General features: G+C 47.1%; 1 protein-coding gene across 7 annotated transcripts in view; it reads right to left on the bottom strand.

Moving 5' to 3' along the window:
• The window catches only part of TSNARE1 (t-SNARE domain containing 1), a 417,418-nt gene that overhangs the window by 198,593 nt on the left and 198,769 nt on the right, over positions 1–20,056 (bottom strand). For all 7 annotated transcript variants that reach the window (XM_066625627.1, XM_066625626.1, XM_066625633.1 and 4 more), the window contains exons 6-7: positions 17,799–17,873; positions 15,875–15,931 (exon numbers count right to left, since the gene is read on the bottom strand). In XM_066625627.1, the coding sequence (XP_066481724.1) occupies positions 15,875–15,931; positions 17,799–17,873 (132 nt within the window). The remainder of the gene's footprint in view (positions 1–15,874; positions 15,932–17,798; positions 17,874–20,056) is intronic.

Below are 20,056 nucleotides of genomic sequence, written 5' to 3'. Positions count from 1 at the left end.
TCTCTGCTGATCCTTAAGGGGAATGACCTGAACATTACGGTTTCTGCTGAATTCTTCTAATGTGTGGTTAAAGGGGACTAATGGACACAGTAATTGATTATTTGACAAATGGTCGAGGGCCACCTCTTTTATCCCTTTCATTCTCCAGTTAACCCGGGGCTGTTTGCCTGTGTGAATTATCTCCATAAACATTTCATTAGGCTCAAACCCTTTGTTCTGAATCCTCTGAAGGAAAATAAATTGAATCTCAATTGGGTGATGGCCACGGATGAAGGCTTCAAGGGCACATGACCCTGTGAGGCTGCGTGTTTGGAATCAGGCACTTGCCACTCATTCCATTGATCAGCATTCTCCATGCCACTGGGCCAGCAGGGGAGTATATCTTGTTCTCCTCCCTTTCCTCTGTGTCTTCTCACAACTCTCAGACAAGCCTCAGCACAGCACCCTCTGGGTCTCCTCCCGCAATTGCTCTCCTTCTCTCCCTGCTGGTACTGTTCACATTTAACCCTGTAATCTTGCTGAGTTCCCTGACCTTGTTGCTCACTGAACCAGAATTCGGACTCTGACGCTGTTTTGACAGATATGGGTTGCTTATCATGGAGATCAGCCCCAGACTCTGTAACACACGGCCGTGTTAACCAACATTGCAGCTACACAAAATCTTGGGATGCACAGTGGTGCAGGGGTCTCTTCTTCCACCTGTTGCACCACTTAAGAGTAACTTTACAGTAAGAGGAACTAGTTCACCCATCAAAAGTGAGTGAAGTGCTTTATGGCCCACTGAGGGGCTCACTCCTGGCCTCTAGTCACTAGCACAGTCTATGGCGATGGTTCCCAAATGTAACACAGTCACAGCACAATCCTAGGTGCCACAACCTTGAATCACACAGCATCTAGTGTGATTCAAGATGGTGGTGCAAGGAAAAGTCGGTAAGAAGAGGGCAAAGGGGACATCCCACAGCCCCCTGTGAGCTTGTCCTGGCATCCTGGGGTCCCATGGTCCCTCAGGAGAAAGTGGCCTATGAATAAATTTCACTTCAGTCATAGTCCTGCACCAGGGATCTGCAGTGAGTGGGGAGGCAGAGCTTCCCCACTAGAGACCCTCGAAAAGCACCACTGCCATGTGAGGTATGCAAGCACTCACAACCCACCCACTAAACAGGCTTGAAGCTACAATGGTATGTAACTGCATCTGTACTTTTAACAGGCTACTATGTATATGCTTTTAACACTTTCGGCCATTACATCACATCCGGTGCGTCCTGGCTGTCATTCCAAAAAGTGGGTCCTGGTGCAAAAAGGTTTGAGACTCACTGCTCTAAAGAATTCCAATTCATTTCTTTTTTGCTTAAAAGACAGGCTGGGTACAGATATTTCACTTACTACCACTATATTACACAACATTAAGGCAAATTATATGGAACTACCTACAGGGAGGAGTTCTAGCTTAGCGTAAGGACACATCTGCATGTTGTGCTGAAGAGAAGGCCGCCCGCCAGTCTCGAAAGCACTGAGAGAGATGGACCAAGGGTCTGACTTGGCAGATTCCTTTGCCCGCTACCTGTCCCTATGCTTCCATCCAGCCTCCCTTATTGCCCCAACAGAGATGCACTCCTTGGTTGGCAACCTTCAGTCTCAAAAGACTATGGTATAAGCCTACAGCGCCCGGTATTCCCAGGCGGTCTCCCATCCAAGTACTAACCAGGCCTGACCCTGCTTAGCTTCCAAGATCAGACAAGATCAGGGATGTGCAGGGTAACAGCTGATGCACTCCTTACATTCAAAACATATGCTATTGCTTTTGAGTGAATGCCCCTTCCTAATGCAAGCATGTGCTCTCACATTAATGAAATAAGTCAGTTTTAGAAAAGTATTTTAGGGCATCATCAGTTCCCCCTCCTCTCTCTCTCTCTCTCTCTCTCTCTCTCTCTCTCTCTCTCACACACACACACACACACACACACACTCTTTCCTCCTTTCCAATCAAAACAGGTTTCATATTCTTGATTGCTATAGAAAACATCACTAGTAAGAAGCCACCAAGGGTACTCTCTCTGCTATTTCCAATTTGTTTCTCAGCTCCAGGTTTAAATTGTTCAAAGCAGTTTCATTTTTTAAATTTTTTTAAATTGAAAAATTGTTGATGAGCAAAATGAATAATGTTCTCCTATTACTCCCTGTCTATCCTGCATCCCCTGGGCGTCGGAATATGCTTATCTCCTCTCCCTGGCTGTTCCTCAAGCATATTTACATTGTTAGCATCACAAAAAAAGGTATCATTATGTCAATAAGAGCAATTTAAGCATTAATAGGATGGTTATGAGCAGAAATGCAAGAGATTGCATTGTGTGCTCTAAAAAAGAAAAAAGAAAAAAAAGAATGAACCAACGGGGGAAACACATGTCACAAAATTTGTTTTAATTGTTCTTTGTTCCATAATCTTATCTTCAGCAGAGTCCCAACATGGAAGACAAAGAGGCGAGACTTATGGAATAAAAAGAAGAAAAGGACAATGGGAATGAAGACAAAACCAAAAACAGAGCTGCCGCGCATAATGGAGGGTGGGTAGAGGGAGAAGAGACAGTCAAAAGAGCGATTGTGAATTGTTTCTTAGAAGACACTGCAAGTACAATTGTCTAGGTACAGCAAATCAACATGTGACACTGAGACCCACTCCTCTTGGGGCTTGGCACCTTTTTGACTTGCTTGTCTACATGCCCACAATCATCTCCTAGGCATCCTACCAACAGCAAACAGTCATTCCTAGTTCCTCTATTATTATTATTATTATTATTATTACTATTACTATTACTATTACTATTACTATTACTATTATTATTATATACTGCTTTTCAACTAAAAGTTCACAAAGCGGTTCACAGAGAAAAATCAAACAACCAAATGGCTCCCTGTCCCAAAAGGGCTCACAATCTAATAAGATGCAAATGAATCCCAGCAGACAGCCACTAGAACAGACAGTGCTGGGGTGAGGTGGGCCAGTTACTCTCCCCCTGCTAAAAAAAGGAGCACCCACTTGAAAAAGTGCCTCTACCCAATTAGCAGGGGTTATTGAGTTCCTCTATGAGCCTTGTTCTGACACAATCCTATTCTCTTCTTGTGGCAGTGCAGCAAAAAGCAGGCTGCCACCACGCCGAAGATACGAGCACCAGCAGGAAGGCCTGTGCCGTCCCACCAGCGCCAGTGGAAGTCTTGATGCATGTCAGAGCAGGTAAACTCTGCACCAGGCAATAAAGGGTGGGGGGTGAGGAGGGGGCATGACAGGGCAGGGAAAGGGCAGACACCAGGTGGTGGTGGACTGATCAGGACTAGGAAAGGATTGGTGGATCTGGTGCATGCCGTATCCTATCCCCCTTCCCAGATCGGTTATGCTGACAGTTCCTCACTCAGATTGTGCCACAGAATTAGCAGGCACAGTTTTGAGTAGACCTGTTGCTGAGGCTTCCTCCAAGGGCAAAGGGGCAAATTTCCTCTTACCTTAAGGAAACCTCCAGCCTGCTTAGTTTCTGCACAGTATACAGCACTGCCATGCTGGCCCCACTGCAAAGGTGCTGGATAGGATTGAGGTGACCACCACCATTGGGTATTCGAACTGGAGGGAGGGGCTGAAGCTCAGAGGTCACATGATTTGCATGCTAAAACAAAGGGGCCCCTCTGCATGCAAAGCGTGTGTTTCTTTGCCACTTTCTTCAGGCACACTCATTGATAGATGCTGATGGCCATTCACTTCCCTGATCTATTTTTTTTTATGTTTGGCCATGCTGATCAAGAATGATAACCAAACACCAAGGTTTGTAGTGGCAGCTGTTTACCTAAATGTCACTTTTGCCACTGATTACAACACTTTCTCATCACATACGGCTCAAAGAGCTTGCTTCTGGTTTAACTGGTGGGTGATGCCTGGAGTTGGCCAAGCTGGGCACTGGCTAAGGGCTCCCACCCAACTTGCATGGGTCCAATCTCTGAGGCCCCCAGTACCAGAGGCTGAGAGGCTGTATAAGCTGGCTGAGAGACATGCACCACCCAAAATCCAGTATTGCAGGAACTGTAGGGATGCTACAGGGGATGGACAGAGGACAGTCTGCAATTATGCAACTGCAATCCCCTGCAATTATGCAGGGGATGGACAGAGTGCATAGAGAGATGCTCTTTGCACTCTCACATAACACCAGAACCAGGGGGCATCCACTAAAATTGAGCGTTGGGGGAGTTAGGACAGACAAAAGAAAATACTTCTTTACTCAGCGTGTGGTTGGTCTGTGGAACTCCTTGCCACAGGATATGGTGATGGCGTCTGGCCTGGACGCCTTTAAAAGGGGATTGGACAAGTTTCTGGAGGAAAAATCCATTATGAGTTACAAGCCATGATGTGTATGTGCAACCTCCTGATTTTTGAAATGGGCTATGTCAGAATGTCAGATGCAAGGGAGGGCACCAGAATGAGATCTCTTGTTATCTGGTGTGCTCCCTGGGGCATTTGGTGGGCCGCTGTGAGATACAGGATGCTGGACTAGATGGGCCCTTGGCCTGATCCAGTGGGGCTGTTCTTATGTTCTTAACTACAATTCCCAGAATGCCTTGCAGGTCTTCTTGTTGTCTGGTGTGCTCCCTGGGGCATTTGATGGGCTGCTGTGAGATACAGGAAGCTGGACTAGATGGGCCTCTGGCCTGATCCAGTGGGGCTGTTCTTATGTTCTTATGCTCCCGTTGGTGGCGATGGGGCGGGCAGAACTCTCTTGCAAAGTCTCTTGACAGGCAGCATGCTGGGGAACAGTGAACAGTCATAAGAACATAAGAAGAGACCTGCTGGATCAGACCAGAGGAACATCTAGTCCAGCCTCCTGTATCTCACAGTGGCCCACCAGATGCCTCTGGGAGCACACAAGACAACAAGACACAACCTGCGTCCTGATATCCTCCCTTGCATCTGGCAATCTGAGGCAGCCACCCACTAAAACCAGGAGCTTGCACATACCTACCCTGACTTGTAACCCGTGATGAACTTTTCCTCCAACAATTTGTCCAATTCCCTCTTAAAGGTATCTAGGCAAGATGCCATCACTACTTCCTGTGGCAGGGAGTTCCACAGAATAAGGAGAATGCTTGCTCTCAGGACACTGACATTGATGGCAGTCCTGGCTGTATCATCCTTTCTGTACAGAGAAGCAGCATGCTTTCCACACTGCCCTTGAGCCAAAATCTCGAATTCCTTCCAAGCACACCAACCAAAGAGAGTGTGCTCATGAAGAAAGGCTCCTTCTCAAGAAGGTTTATTTGAAACAGATCTATTTTCTATTTGAAACATATATTTCGAATAGGATATTTGAGGATACATTTTCCTCTCTCACTTCTGCATATTCCTCTTGGCTTCAATTAATTGGAATTCAAATGATGTAAATGGAGCTCTCAGGGAGTGGAAGAACTTAACTGCTGATGAGGTTTTATTTTAGCAAGTTAAACAGTGATTAAGGAAGAATCTGTGCAAACCTTAGATCTCTGTGGCGAGTTGGTGCTGGGGGTGATTTGGGGACTGGAAAAGAGGCAGTGAAATGGGGAAATGAGCAGCAGAGAGAAATGGAGAACTGGAGCATAAAAATAGCAGAGCCAGAAACATCTCTAGACATCTAGAAATACAAAAGTTCACTTCTATCATTGAGAAAATGCATTGATCTCCTCAATGTGGAGAGCAAGCACATCTTAGAATGGATGGACAGAATCTGGGGTCAGTAGCGTAGCCAGAGCAGGTGGTGGTGTGGCATGTTCAGCAGATGCCACAATGTGGCTCTCCATTGGACCCATTCAGGGCAGCCATGACAACGCGCTACTCTTTGGGGTTGCCACCAGTAAGCCCTGGCTTTATCACAGTCCACAGAAACAGGGATGGGGGTTGATTGAGGAAGAGCTGATTGAGGAAGGGCTGGGGCACCTTCCTTATGAGGAAAGGCTACGGCATTTGGGCCTCTTCAGCCTAGAAAAGAGGCGCCTGAGGGGGGACATGATTGAGACATACAAAATTATGCAGGGGATGGACAGAGTGGATAGAGAGATGCTCTTTACACTCTCGCATAACACCAGAACCAGGGGACATCCACTAAAATTGAGTGTTGGGAGGGTTAGGACAAACAGAAGAAAATATTTCTTTACTTAGCGTGTGGTTGGTCTGTGGAACTCCTTGCCACAGGATGTGGTGATGGCATCTGACCTGGATGCCTTTAAAAGGGAATTGGACAAGTTTCTGGAGGAAAAATCCATTACGGGTTACAAGCCATAATGGGTATGCACAACCTCCTGATTTTAGAAATGGGCTATGTCAGAATGCCAGATGCAAGGGAGGGCACCAGGATGCAGGTCTCTTGTCATCTGGTGTGCTCCCTGGGGCATTTGGTGGGCCGCTGTGACATACAGGAAGCTGGACTAGGTGAGCCTATGGCCTGATCCAGTGGGGCTGTTCTTATAAGAGAAGCCTCTTCAGGACATGACTGTGGGGGCAGCAGAGAAGTGGCATCCACTCATCCTGACTTGCAGAAAGCCTGGCTAGCACTGGCTGCAAGGAATATCCATATTCCAGGCTGATCTGTTTGAGGGGGCACAGTCAAGTCACTGTCCTAGGCCGGAGGGCAGCTGGCGAGATGGATTTGGGAGATCCCCTCCCTCCAGCTCTTGCAAAGCTCCTGGAATGGGAGCCCAAGAGTGGTGAAAAAAATAAAATAAAATAAGGATGGTTTAACCTCCTCTACCCTACTCACTGTGAGGAGATCTGCCCTCCAGGAGCAAGCAATACAGATCCTGTGGCAACGAAGAATCCACACATTCAAAGGCACAGAGAAATCCAGCATTGATATCTGGCTCCATTAATGTTCTTTATTGAAGGGCAAATCTGCTGCATCAGGGCATACGGGGCTCAAGACATTCTTCTGGGGGAGAGGGAGGGAGAGAGAGGCAGAAAGAAAAAGTGGCACTGGAGATGCTCACCTTTAATCATGTTATAAATGCTGCCGCCAAAGAGGGTTTAGAAGAATACAATTTCCCTCCCTTTATATAATCCATCTCTGTGGGTATTAAAATAATGCTGCATTTCACATCAAAATGAGATGACAGGCTGGATGAGGGCTCCCATTTATTTCCCTGGTAACCCTCTGACCTTTTGGCAGGGGACGAGGCTTGATTTAAAGCCCTTGCAAATGCATCTGGGCGAGAGGAAGGCAACACAGAGAGATCAGGGGATTGAGCAGCATCACCATCATTCTGCAGCCCCCCTCCTGAAATCCTGTGTTTGACTGTGTAAAGACCCTGTGCCTTTTAAAAACATCTTCTCCCTGCGAAAGGAAGAGACACTGTGTGAGCGATTGTAGTCCAGTCCTAACAGATGGAATCTGATTTCCTTTGGGTGGGCCACATGTTGATCGGATCTCTAAACCAGAGGTGCTGGGGCTTCATTTCCCCAGCAATCACATTTTTTAGCCTAGAAGCCCTTCCTCCCTCTTCTCAGAGATATGCAGGTTGGCTATTCTGTGCTATTTAGGGAGCAATCCTAACTGCACACTGCAAGTCCCTTGCACCAGCCTGGGAGGGTTGCAAATGTGCTGCAAAGCATGTTTGTGCCTCCTTGAATGTTGGCTGGGCTGGTGCAGTGACGCGCGCTAGCCCGCGGAGGTTGCATCCAGCCTCCGCGCCAACAGGGAATGGCAGGTCCGTGCTGGCCAACCTCTGCTAGTGCAAGAGTCTGGGTGGAGGGGGTGGAGAGGAAGCATTTCGGAGTGCGGAGAGGGTGGGTGGTGCGCGGGCCCGTGGCAGGTGGTGGGAGAGTGAGGGGCGGGGCCAGAACCTGCAGTTATGTTGGATCCTGATGCCGTTCCCGGTCAGCGTATAGCAGCTCCAGGTTGCTCAGTTTTGCTAGGGCCTGTGTCACCTCTTCAGGTGGCGCAGATCCGAATTAGACCCATTGGGGCTGCTGCAGCTCTACCTGGGGTAAGAGTAATTATTTCCCCTTGCCTTGGGCCAAGCCACAGACAGCTCCAAACTTATGCTGGCTACAGTGCAGGCCTGCTGGCCTGCCTGTTCCAGTGCAAGTTAGGCCTGCACTGTTAATCTTTCTTGGCAACCACAGAAAGGCCCTCTGAACAGACCTGTGGCATCCATTTTTAAGCCATATTAAGCAAGTTCCAAAGGTGAGCCTGTTATTACAAACAGTTTCTGGAACTAATTGGTTGTGATCCTTTTTCTGCCCCCCCCCCCCACACTGCCCAATTTCATTCCCTCTCTCCTGTCTTTTCACCTCTCCTGCTGCTCTTCCACCTGTGCTCTCTTGGGCATTGGCTCCTATGAGCAAGGGAGAGCAGACATGGCTTTTAAATAATTAATTGGGTAGCTCTTGATTCTGACTAGGATAGTATTCCTCTCTTAGAACATGCTAAGTTTTGCTTCAGAAGAAACAGCTAAGGACAAACTGAAACTGACAAGGAGCTTTAAAACCCTGGCTTGAGTCTGGCAGGAAAGTCAGTTTCAGCCAAAGTCCAGGTCAATGTAAGTCATTCTGTTTTAATGCATGTGGTTCAAAATGCACCCTATAGGCATCAGATCTGGTATGGACATTCATTCATTCATTACCACTCTGTGGTGGCAGGGATCAGGGAAATCAGAACTCTAGATATGGAGGGAAGTGTTCAGAAGAAGAGGGATTCCACGAAATCCTTAGTCATCAAACGGATGGGTCTCTGATACCTGGCCTGTTAGTGATGGGCAAGTCAGCAGGCCCCCAGGTGCTTCAGAGGTGTCTCTCAGCATCCTGCTATCTGCTAGGTCTACTCTATCACATGGATGACAGCAGAAATTTATTTTTACAATGAATTTGCTGTGAGAACAGTTGACTGGAGAAGGGAAAGGCAGCTTTACATCGAGATGATTTCCCTGGATACCTCAGGGCGATGCTTCAGAGCTATCAAAAATTGTGTCCAGACTGACAGTTTTCTATTTAATTTAATTTTCACTGCCTTGGTTCTTGGGGAGGAGTGGACTTATGATTTGGTGGCCCAGCATAAACCCTGCAGGTAAGGTCAAGGGTTCAGTCACCGGCATCTCGGGTTAGAGCAGTGTTTCTCAACCAGTGGCGTGGGTACCACCAGTGGTACTTGAGGTGGGATCTGATGGTACTCATGGGACCCCTAGATACCTGCTACTTGGAATGTGACCCAACAGACAGCCGTAGGAGCCATGCTTTTCCTCACTCGAAAAAGCCCTTCGGTCCACCCTGAGCCTCGTACTGGTGTTGGGTGAGTTGCAACTGGGCTCCCAATTCAGTAGTAACTGGCAAGGTCAGTTACTTTTGGTGGTACTTCAAATAGGGGGACAAGGTGAAGTGGTACAGTGGAGGAGAAACATTGAGAAACACTGGGTTAGAGGGGTCTCAGGTGCAGCACCAAAGTCCCTGGTCAGCCTCCGTAGACATTAGACATTACTGGGTAGACCGGCTCATAGCAAGGAGCGTCATATGTTTCTGTCTCTGAACATGTTGCGTTTGTGTCCTCTTCCTCCTCTCAGAATTTCAGGTCTCGGGGTATTTGTTTGTTTGTTTGTTTTGGAGCAGGAGCAGGAATGCACAATTCCAGCCATACACATTTCCCAATAATGCACAATGATGTACGAATAATTATGCAATATCCTGCCAGCATAATTCTTGGGTGCGGGGGGAGGGGTGAGGCTGCCCATCACTGGCTGTTAGGAGGAGGTCCTGTAGCAGCCTCTCCCAAAACACAAAAGAGGCAAGGCGGTTTCACCCTCTAGTCTTCTCCAATTCTGGAACAAATGTTCTAGCTCAGGGCTCTGCAGACTCCGGCCCACAAGTCAGATCCGACACCCTTCCTAAGCCCTCCCCTGCGTGAACTTACCGTTCCGCTGGGGATCCTCCGCAAAGCACTTCCGTGTGCCCCCATTTTTGGTCACATCCAGCCGCTTCTGGCCTTTGATGCCCCAGCAGGATTTGCACCCAGATTTCTGGGCAGAAGCAGCTGAACATGATCAAAAATGGGGGCGCATGGAGGCGTTTTGCAGAGGTTCCCTAGTGGAACACTAAGTGCCGTCGGTGCTGGGGAAGCCTTTGCCGGTGCAAAGCGTTCTCCATATTGGAGACTGCTGTTCTAGCTTAGCCTCTACGGTTGCAAAAAAAAAAAAAAAAAAGGATGTCTGGGTGGCCCCATATCCAAGGATCTGGTATCCACTGATCTGCTTGTGTGCAGTTCCCTGCACCTGCCACACCCATTACCTTTGCTTATGTTGTTTACTATGAAGGATAGTGTATCTTGGTTTATCTAGTAGATGTTATAAGCATTTATAAGCTATAAGATTCTTGTTCATGTTTGCTGAGTTGTCCCCTCTAGCTGAAGACAGCCTGCCTGCCTGCTTGTCGTTGCTATAAGCTTTCTGCTTACAGCATCTGGATAAAGCAAGATACACTATCCTGTGCTTGACAACGCAAAGGTAATGGGGATGTGGGGGGGGGGGCTGAGAAGTTGGGGGGAGCAGTGGCATAGGTAGAGGGTGTGCAAAGCATTAAATTTTGCAGGGAGCCTCACTGAGGCATGCAAGGGCCTTCTCCCCTACCCCTTTAGCATCGTTCCAGGCGGGAGGGGGGAGCAAAACTGAGGCATATGCCTGGCTCTGGGGGGGGAGGAGGGGCTGCTTACACACCATGGGATGGCTCCTTGCAAGACTTAAATGCTTTGCACCCCCCTCTAGCTATGTCACTGACTAGGGGAAGGACGCAACAATGGCAAGTCAAAAGACAGGTCTCAAAAACCCACTGTAAGTGACAACTTGCCAACAGAAATAAGACTCGGATCTAATTCCGCTGTGCGCAAATAAAGGCTTTATTGGGGGGGGGAGAGAAGACTATGATTGGTTTCCAAAAGAGAAACACCATTTTATTTAAAGAGAGGCTTTAAGCCTTCTTGTGTTTCTAAGGAAACAATTTAGTGACCCTGAAAATTGAAGGATCAAGTAGTCACATAAAATTAAAGGGAAGAAAAAAAAGAGAGAGACTCTTGGCAGCACTTCTCTAATTGTAGCGCTCATTTAAATTTCCTCGGCAACAGCTTAATAATAATATTTATCAGGAACAGACCAAGGCTGCGGGCAACTGTGCCAAAGTCCAGGCACCAGATGGGGAGGGAAGGGGTGCTCCTGTCTAGCTGTCTAGAGGTGGAACAGGGCAAGTTTGCTGGAGGCCACAAGAGGCAGCAGGTCCTGCTCCGTTGACCAAGCAAGGCAGAGCCCTTCGAATGCCTCCCCATTCCAGAGGCTGCTTCCTGCTGGCCAACCGCAGGGGCCGCTGCCAACTTCTTAGCTTCTTTGGATTCAGAAGAGGGCTCTGGCAGTCCCAAGAAGCTTACCAGGCTAATTCGGAGCCGCAGTTCAGGTTCAAGCAGCAGGGCCGGCATCAAACATTCGAGATTAATTTGGAGCTTTAGATGCCCAAAGCACTTCTTGTGCTTTGCCTCCTAATACTGTAAAGCAGGCCTGATTATGACAGAGTGGGTGGGTTGAAGCTGGCAGGAGGTGCTTGCCTAACAGCCCAGTCCTATTCTCCCCCTCCAATGTATGGAGGGGGGGGATCAGGAGGCTTGGCAGGGGAAAGGAGAATTATTTCCCCTGACTCCTCTGTAAGCCTCCCACCCACCAATGGGTCTCCTTGGACCTGAGCCACTTATTTAGCTGGAGCAAGTCTGAGGAGAAGAAAGGAGTGGGAAGCTTCTGTTCCAAGGATTTAGGATATGTCACAGCCATTGCTGCTGGATCCACCCCTCCGGCCACCTCTCCGCCCCTGCACCTCCCCACTACCAGTTTCATCCCTCCCCTCCCCACCCACTCCCTCCCCTCCCCCTCTGATTTACCATCAGTGGTGGCTGCTGCAGATTTGACCACCGTGCACGAAGCCCCTGTGGCTTATCCAGCAGAAGGACAGAAGCACCCAGCTGTTCACTTCCATACGACTCTTTGCAACAGTCGTAAAGCAAACCCTGCCAGTGGAACGCTCCTTACGGCAGTGGGAAGGGGGTTTAGGATTGGGCTGTAAGGCAGCCCAATGGCAGAGGTAAGATGCGGGATTTGGGGGTCACATTTGTAGTCACGAGACTAGACTAATTGCCTACTCAGAAGACGGCTCTACTGAGTTCCACGGAACTAACTCCTAAGTAAATGTGTACAGGATTGCAGCTTCACTCACATTGCTAGGAGTCTCTTGACTTCCCCATATCCTGAAGTCTGTCCAATGCACATCTCCTTCCCTCAGTGCATAACTAGAAGGGGTGCAAAGCCCTAAGTTTTTCACAGAGCTTCAACACAGTGTGAAAGCAGCCCCGCACCCTCCCCTTCAGAGTCATTCCAGGCAGAGGGAGCAAAGAGGAAGCATTTGCCTTGACTGCCCAAGTGGTCCATCTTGCATTCACCTCCATTTTGCCTCCCCCCATCAAGAATGGCTGTGAAGGGGAGTGGGAGGGGCCACTTGCACAACTCCCTGCAAAACTTAGTGTTTTGCCCTCCCTCTAGCTAAACCACTGTCTTCCCTTAAGGCAGTGTTTTTCAAACTGTGGATCGGGACCCACTAGGTGAGTCGTGAGCCAATTCCACGTGGGTCCCCATTCATTTCAATATTTTATTTTTAATATATTAGTCTTGATGCTACAATAGCATGTGGCTGCACTGGGGCAAATGATACAGATTTGTACTTTTAACAGGCTATTCTTTTAACAATGAGAGTCAATGAAACTTACTCTTGGGTAAGTGTGGGTACAATTGCAGCCTAGGATTGTTAAAAAATTTTCCTGTTTGATGATGTCACTTCCAGTCATGACATCACTTCTGGTGGGTCCTGGCAGATTCTCATTCTAAACAGTGGTAAATATTTGAGAACCACTGCCTTAAGGACATACACAGAGTCAGGTCACTGGGTCAGCGTGAAGGTCCAGGTAGTCCATCTACCTGTCCTCCAGTGGCCAAATGGATGGTTCCAGGAAGCCCACAAGGAGAATAATAACATCTCCCTATTGCCCCTCCTGACTAGTTTTCAAGGGAATGCTGCCTATGAACATGGAACGAGGCTGGCTAATCACCACTGACAGATTTCTCCCTTTCACCTTCTATGCTCAACAGAGCCAGTGACCACCACTATGTCCGTAAGTGGATGATGAGTTGGGTGAAGTTTTTTATGTCTGTCCAGAATCTCCAACCAATCAGTTGTGTTGGCTGCTCATCTTCTGGGTGATACCAATCAGCCCCATTCAGTTCAGTTCAGGTTCTTCAGAGGCTCCAGAAAGTGTCAAAGGATCAAAAAAACAATACATGTTGTCAGCACCAATAGCTAGGAATTCAGATCTATGGTTTCCTCAGAACTACAAGTCATCTTCCACCTGGGATTAGATGTGGAGTCTTGTATTACTCTATAGGGTGTTCATTATAATGCTCCACAGAGACACATAGGCTGCAAATTACTGATGCTGAGGGAGCCTGGCTTTGTGAATTCCCTGACAGGAGACAAGAGAAAACCAACAGTAATGATGCATCAACAGCCTTCATCTCCATTGCTTTATTTGAGTTTACAGTGGAAGGAGACCAAGAAGGAATAACAAATGCAAAGTGACATGAATAAAAGACCTTACAATCTGGCTCGACCTCTTAGGTCATCAGAGAAGGCCTTTTTACAAGTGCCGCTGCCTAAGGAGGTACGTGGGGTGGTGGCAAGAAATAGGGCCTTCTCAGTAGTGGCACCAACTCTATGGAACTCCCTTCCCCTTGACTTGAGAGTGGCTCCCTCTCTTGAGACTTTTCGGCGAGGCCTGAAGACCCTTCTGTTTAGACAAACCTTCTGAGTTCATGGCCTTTTTAACATCTTTTCTACATCTTTCAGTATTTTTTACTGGCCTGATTCCTTACGATCTGCTGCTATATGCTCTTTTTTTATCTGACTTTTTATCTGACTACTGTTTTTATGATATCTGTTAATGTGTCATTATGTTTTTATCTGTTTGCTAAATCATGTTTTAATGTTTTTAACCGTTTTAAGCCGCCCTGGGTCCCTTTGGGGAGAAGGGCGGGGTATAAATAAAGTTGTGGTTGTGGTTGTTATAAGACTACACAGGGGAAGGGGCTGTACCTGCAGGCAGAAGGTCTCAGGTTCTTTCAAGTGCCAGCATCTCCAAGCAGAGCTATCAACACCCCACCCCCACTTGAAGTTCCAGATAGATGCTGGCAGTCAGTGCCGTCTGTTGGTGGGACAGACCATTGGCCTGGCTCAGTTAAAAAACAAAACAAAACACAAAACACAAAAATACTTTTCCCCAGACTCAGAAGTTCTAAAGGCAGAACTAATCACAAAAGAAACATGGTGCTCTCCCAGTTCTGTAGTGAGGGACGAGGCATATACAGGGATGTAGAGTTGGATCTGTCTCTCTATGGTTTGGTGAGCCCTGGTGACTATCAGCCTACCCAATCCTACCTAATTCTCCGCTCGGTGATGCAGCAGCACCATTGTGAGTCACACCGCATCCCATAGGGAATTTTTGGCAGCTAAACGTCTCTTCAGGGTAAGGGGGTTATTTGTCCCATTGCCCTGGGGAAAGCCCCAGCAGCAGCAATGGGTCAACTCACATTGACCCATGCTGGTGGGTAAGGCAAGGGAATGGGGTTTGGATATGCTGGTCTGACACCTCTGATCCTGCCCCCTTCTCAGGGCCGCACCACCCACCCCACCCCATTCAACCCCTCCCCCCAGCCTTTCCTCATCCCTGCACCAGATTTATCTGCTCTGGTGGGCCTCTGCCAACACCAGCAGGAAGGTCCCAGTCTTTCCACTGGTGCACCTGGGCCTTGTGCTGTCGCAAAGCACAATATGGAAGTTTTGCAACAGCTCACGTCAGTAGAAATTGTGTTCCACCAGCACAGGCCCCCGTTAGGATTGGGTCGTAAATCTTGCTTATTTTGATCCACTGACTCATGCAAGAGGTCTAAGTTCAGCAAGTTGACACTCATTTTCAATCTCATCTTGCTAGATAGTTTTCATTCTCTGTGGAACCAAATCTCTACGTTATATACACAACTTGACAGTTTGCTTTATGCATCCAATGGTGTAGATTCCAAATGACAAAAAAATCATAACACAATAGCCTTTAAGGCTCCATTGGACTCTTGCTGCTGTTAGAACAGTCTAACATGGCTATTCTTCCAGTATTTTGTACTCTCTCTCTCTCTCTCTCTCTCTCTCTCAATCAATCCATCCATCCATCCATCCATCCATCCATCCATCCATCCATCCATCCATCCATCTATCAACTCTCTTTGAATTAATCCTGTGCTGTCAAGTGCCAGGCCAATCCAAAGATCTTACAGGGCCCTGTGTAGCATGAACTTCTGCCCCTCTCTAACCAAACACAGCAGTATAGGCAGAGAGGTACTACCCTGGTGCCCAGGTGCCCAGAGTAACCCCTAGAAAATCATGGTTGCCACCATGCCTCCAAGAGAAGAAAGTACAATCAGAATGGGAGGAGACTGGAAGATAATAGCAAAACTTGGAGTTAAATGGCAGGAGCTTCTCCCAGACCCAAAAAAGTTGCATTGGAGCCCAAACTCTATGCCTAGACTGGGTGCCTCAAGGGAATTCATGACAAGCCCTCGAGCTTGCATAACATGACCTCTTGCATCTGTTGAAGCAACAAGGAGGGGTGTAAGTGCTCAAAATGTGAAGAAAGGAAGGGAACTCCCAAGGAAATTCATGCAAAATATCAATGCTTAAGTGAAAAAAGGACATGAGAATTTGAAGGCTCTGCTCATAATGTGTTGCATTTGAAAGCTGAACACACACTGCACTTACCGGCTTCTTACTTCTTTGCCCCCTTGGAAGCAGAGCTTTGGACTTCTCTGCAATTTTCTGCAAATAAAAAACAACAAACAAGCAGTAGAATTAGTGGTCAAAAGGGACATGAAATGCCTTATTTATTCACAGTGTTTTAAAAAAAAGGAGTAAAAGGGAGATGTGAGCTAACCCTGTGATTTAGACATTGGGGGAAAAAAATAAAATAAAACACTGTTTTGAAAGGGTAGGCCTTTGAGAAATCAGAAGTCATTTAAACTTCAAGGACGACAGGGTTATCAAAAGCAAACCATGCATTTAACAAGTGACAGCCACGAGCGGGGAAGTAGCAATTTGAGGTTCAAGAACAGATTCCTGACTCAACCAGGCCATTCAAAGAAAAAAACATGGTATGGATAATTTTGGCACAGTGTAATTTATTAAAAATAAATATACAGGTAGAGAATCACATGTGTAGCTGCTCGGATGGAATATGTATTGAATAACAGAAATATTGCAGAGATTCTGGTGATCCCAGTTATCTTATCACCTCCCCAAAAAAAAATCCAGCCAGGGAGAGGTGAAATGTAAGCAAAGGCAGATGTACTTTTCATGACCAAGACATTTCAGAAGAAAAGAAAACAAGAAAAATAACTTCTTAAGAACAAGAAAATTCCTGAAACGTACTTATGTCAGAAATGGGAAATCAAAACACCACAATATTAATCTTATGCAGAACTGACCCATATGGCCTGTTGCAGACATCACCTGGTCTCCAGGACATTTGAGGCACGACCCTGAGCAGCCAGGCTCCAGGACCATCAAGGCAGCATTTCAAACCTCACCACCTGATTCAGCATCTGGAAACCCAAGAAACTCCTGTGCTCCATCTCCCTCTATAAAGACCCTGTCCTCAAAGACAAGAGGTCTTGCCAGGATGAGCTCCAGCCTCACAGTAGCTACTCCCCATGCTGGGAACCTGCTCTAAAATTCTGTTTTCTTGTGGTCCAGCTGCTCACCTTCTGCAGCCCTGGAAACCAATCTTTATTAGAGAAAGCTGCTGAGCTCCATGGGTCCTGCTCCCCTCCTGCCCCAGTTCCTCCCCTCGAGCCTGAGAAGGCCAAAAAAAGTGACTTTTTTTTTGAAAATCAGAAGTGACATTTTTAATACCTTATAAGGCATTAAATACGTCACTTGAGGTTTTACGAATAAAATGGAAGTTGCTTTTTTGCCTTATCGGACTTGGTCTGAGCCCAACAAAGGCTGTGGATAGATGTCCACAGCCTGAGAGGACCCTCCAGAGAGGGTGAGTACAGGGGCCCTGTGGACCCGAACCACAGAAAAGTGAATCCACGGATACGGGGGCCCCACTGTATAATTATTTAACATCACAAAGGTAATAAATTGGATTTTTTTTTTCTCATTACAAGGCATTTAAAGGTAGACCCCGTTATCAGTGGTGAGGCAAATCAGTGGATGCCAAATCAGTGGACACCGAGGTCCCACCTGTAAACAAAATGATCAAAAGAAAGGTGGGCAATAAAAGTACAAGCAGGCTGATGGGAATTGCCTGAACTTGGCTGGGAGACACAAAGAAAGCTTTTCATTAAATGGATTCAGTAACCAGTAACACCCAGCAGATGAAGTTGGGATGCCATTCAAAACTCTCAACCCACAACCCCCAGAACACCCCTCTCCTCTGCTGCTGAACCAGGGAGGCTTCCACACTGGCTGGAGTCACTTAGCAGACAAAGCAAAATGCATTTCTTAAGGCAGTCTAGTCAGATGGTCTTTTCCCAAACTCAAATATAAACTCACACCAGAAATACAAAAATGGTGTGCAATACCAGCAAACTGGGCAACACAGGACCTTAGAACATCTTTTTTTTTTTTTTTTTTCCTGAGACAGCTTACTTTGAGAATCAGATGTACAAATCCCCTTTACCTTTTGCACTGTTCCATATCGCTGGATGGCGTCAGAAAGCTGGTTCTTCAATCGGTCCAACTGAAGTCGTTCTTGCTAGATTTAAGAAAAAGAACATGTCCAAGCGACATCAGAATACAGTGGGACACGTTTATTTGTTGCATTTGCACCCCACCTTTGCCCCCAAGGGCACCCAAAGTTGCTTCCAAAAACAAGTACAAATACAAAAGATAATAAAAATCATAATTAAAAACCAATTGCACCATACCCTAAAAACCCATAAAACATCATTTCGGTACAGTTAGTTACCCAGGGTTAGGAAATCTTTAAAACACTTTGGTATCTGAGGGCTTAATCCTACCCGATTTTCCAGTGCCGGTGCAGTCGTGCCAATAGGGACTGGTGAGGAGGCAGTCACAGAGGCCTCTACAAGGTATGGGAACATTTGTTCCCTTATCTTAGGGCTGCATCACGGTTGCACCGGTACAGGAGAGTTGGATAGGATTGGACCCTGAATTGTTTATATAACCACCAGACAGATATGAGCCATTGGGCCCAATCCTATCCAACTTTCCAGTACTGATGCAGTCACGCCAACAAGGCTCGCATTGCATCTTGTATTGAGAGGGGGGCAGTCATGAGGACTCCTCAAGATAAGGAATGTTTGTTCCCTTAGAGTAGCATTGCAGCTGCATCAGTGCCGGAAAGTTGGATAGAAACAGCAAAGAGGAAACACAGCGTGACTATGGACAGCAGCAAAATAAGGGAATTTACAGAGACCATCTCACCTCTTGAAAGAACACCTTCTCCTCTGAACATGTGATGCCACCTGGTCAGATGCTCACCTTTACTCTTCCCCATTTCTATGAACAACTCTTTCACTTAACCTTTTCTCCTTCCTGTTTGAGTTTCTTTCATATTCTGAGCAAGTGTAATGACTTTCTTTATCATTGTGTCAATTTAAAAAAATAAAAGAAAGAAAGGTCCATAAATAGAACAAGGGCTCCTTTGCAGTCCATTGTCTGGTCTGCCCTAGTAAAGTGAGCCTGGGTAATTTTCCAACACCGGCTTGGTAACACACTCACAATCAAGGCACGGAGTTTTTCATGGCTTGTTTGGTCAATGTGTTACATGGATTTTTTTGTTATGCATTCAGGTGTTGCCAAGACATCAATATCTGACTGCCACACAGGAAATCAAACAAAACAGAGACAAGTGATGCATTGATTCAGCAAGCTGGCAACACAAAGGATGGTCACCATTATTAGCTGTTAGTGATTCATGGACAGCAGTGGCATAGCTAGAGGGGGTGCAAAGCACTAAGTTTTGCAGGTACCTGAATGCACTGTGCAAGCCACCCCTCTCCTTCAGAGCCATTCTGGAGGTGGGAGCAAATTGGAGGTGAATACATGCAGCACATGGGCGTTCAAGGCAAATGCCTCTGTTTTGCTCCCACTGACTGGAATGGCTCCAAAGGGAGGGAGAGGGGCTGCTTGCAAGGTGCATTCAGGTGAGCGCAGAGATGTACACCTGAGAAACAGAGACATACACCTCTGTTTTGCTCCCTCCACCTGGAATGGCTCCAGAGGCCCCTTGCATGCTGTGATGAGACTCCCTGCAAAACGTAGTGCTTTTCATCCCCTCTAGCTAAGCCACTGGTTCAATGCAAGATACAAAGTCAAGGATTGACCAGGGATGGATGTCCTATCAAGCAGGCGAAGGTCGAGGTCTAGAGGCATGGCTGAGTAAGAGCCAGGGGTCAGGTAAAAGATCAGGCAGAAGAAGGCAAAGGACAGAGCAAAGACATGGTTGAAGTTGGTTTGGTAGGCAAATAGAAGCAATCCAGGGCAAGGCGCATGACAAGAGGGTGAGGCAAACTCTTCTGCTCACTACAGCACATTCAGACTGAAGGACTATCTTGGAGAGAAGTGTTCAACAGAACCTCAAGTGTCCTCATTGAGTTGTGAAGTCATGTGAGCATAGTCAAGGAAGAATCATCTGAAAGTGTTCAGCCCAACATTGCAGCCACAAAGGTTTGATCTTTCTGGTGTGGTGAAGTGCCAAGGGATGGAGAACTAGGTGAAGGCCACTGGTTGCTGGAAGCCCCAGCCAACACCCCACAAGCCCTTGTCATAGGTTAAAGAAGTACAATGCTCCCGCATCCCAGGCCTGCACCACTCATGAACCACCAAGCTAAATGGACCTTTCCAGCCCTGTGACGAAGTCTGACCGCACACCTCATTTTGTTTTCCTAGGCAGGCAACAAAATCAGCAGTCTT

This window comes from Tiliqua scincoides, chromosome 4 (genome assembly GCF_035046505.1).
Source record: "Tiliqua scincoides isolate rTilSci1 chromosome 4, rTilSci1.hap2, whole genome shotgun sequence".
Taxonomy (NCBI): Eukaryota; Metazoa; Chordata; class Lepidosauria; order Squamata; family Scincidae; genus Tiliqua; species Tiliqua scincoides.
This window is presented reverse-complemented; position numbering and strand designations above follow the sequence as displayed.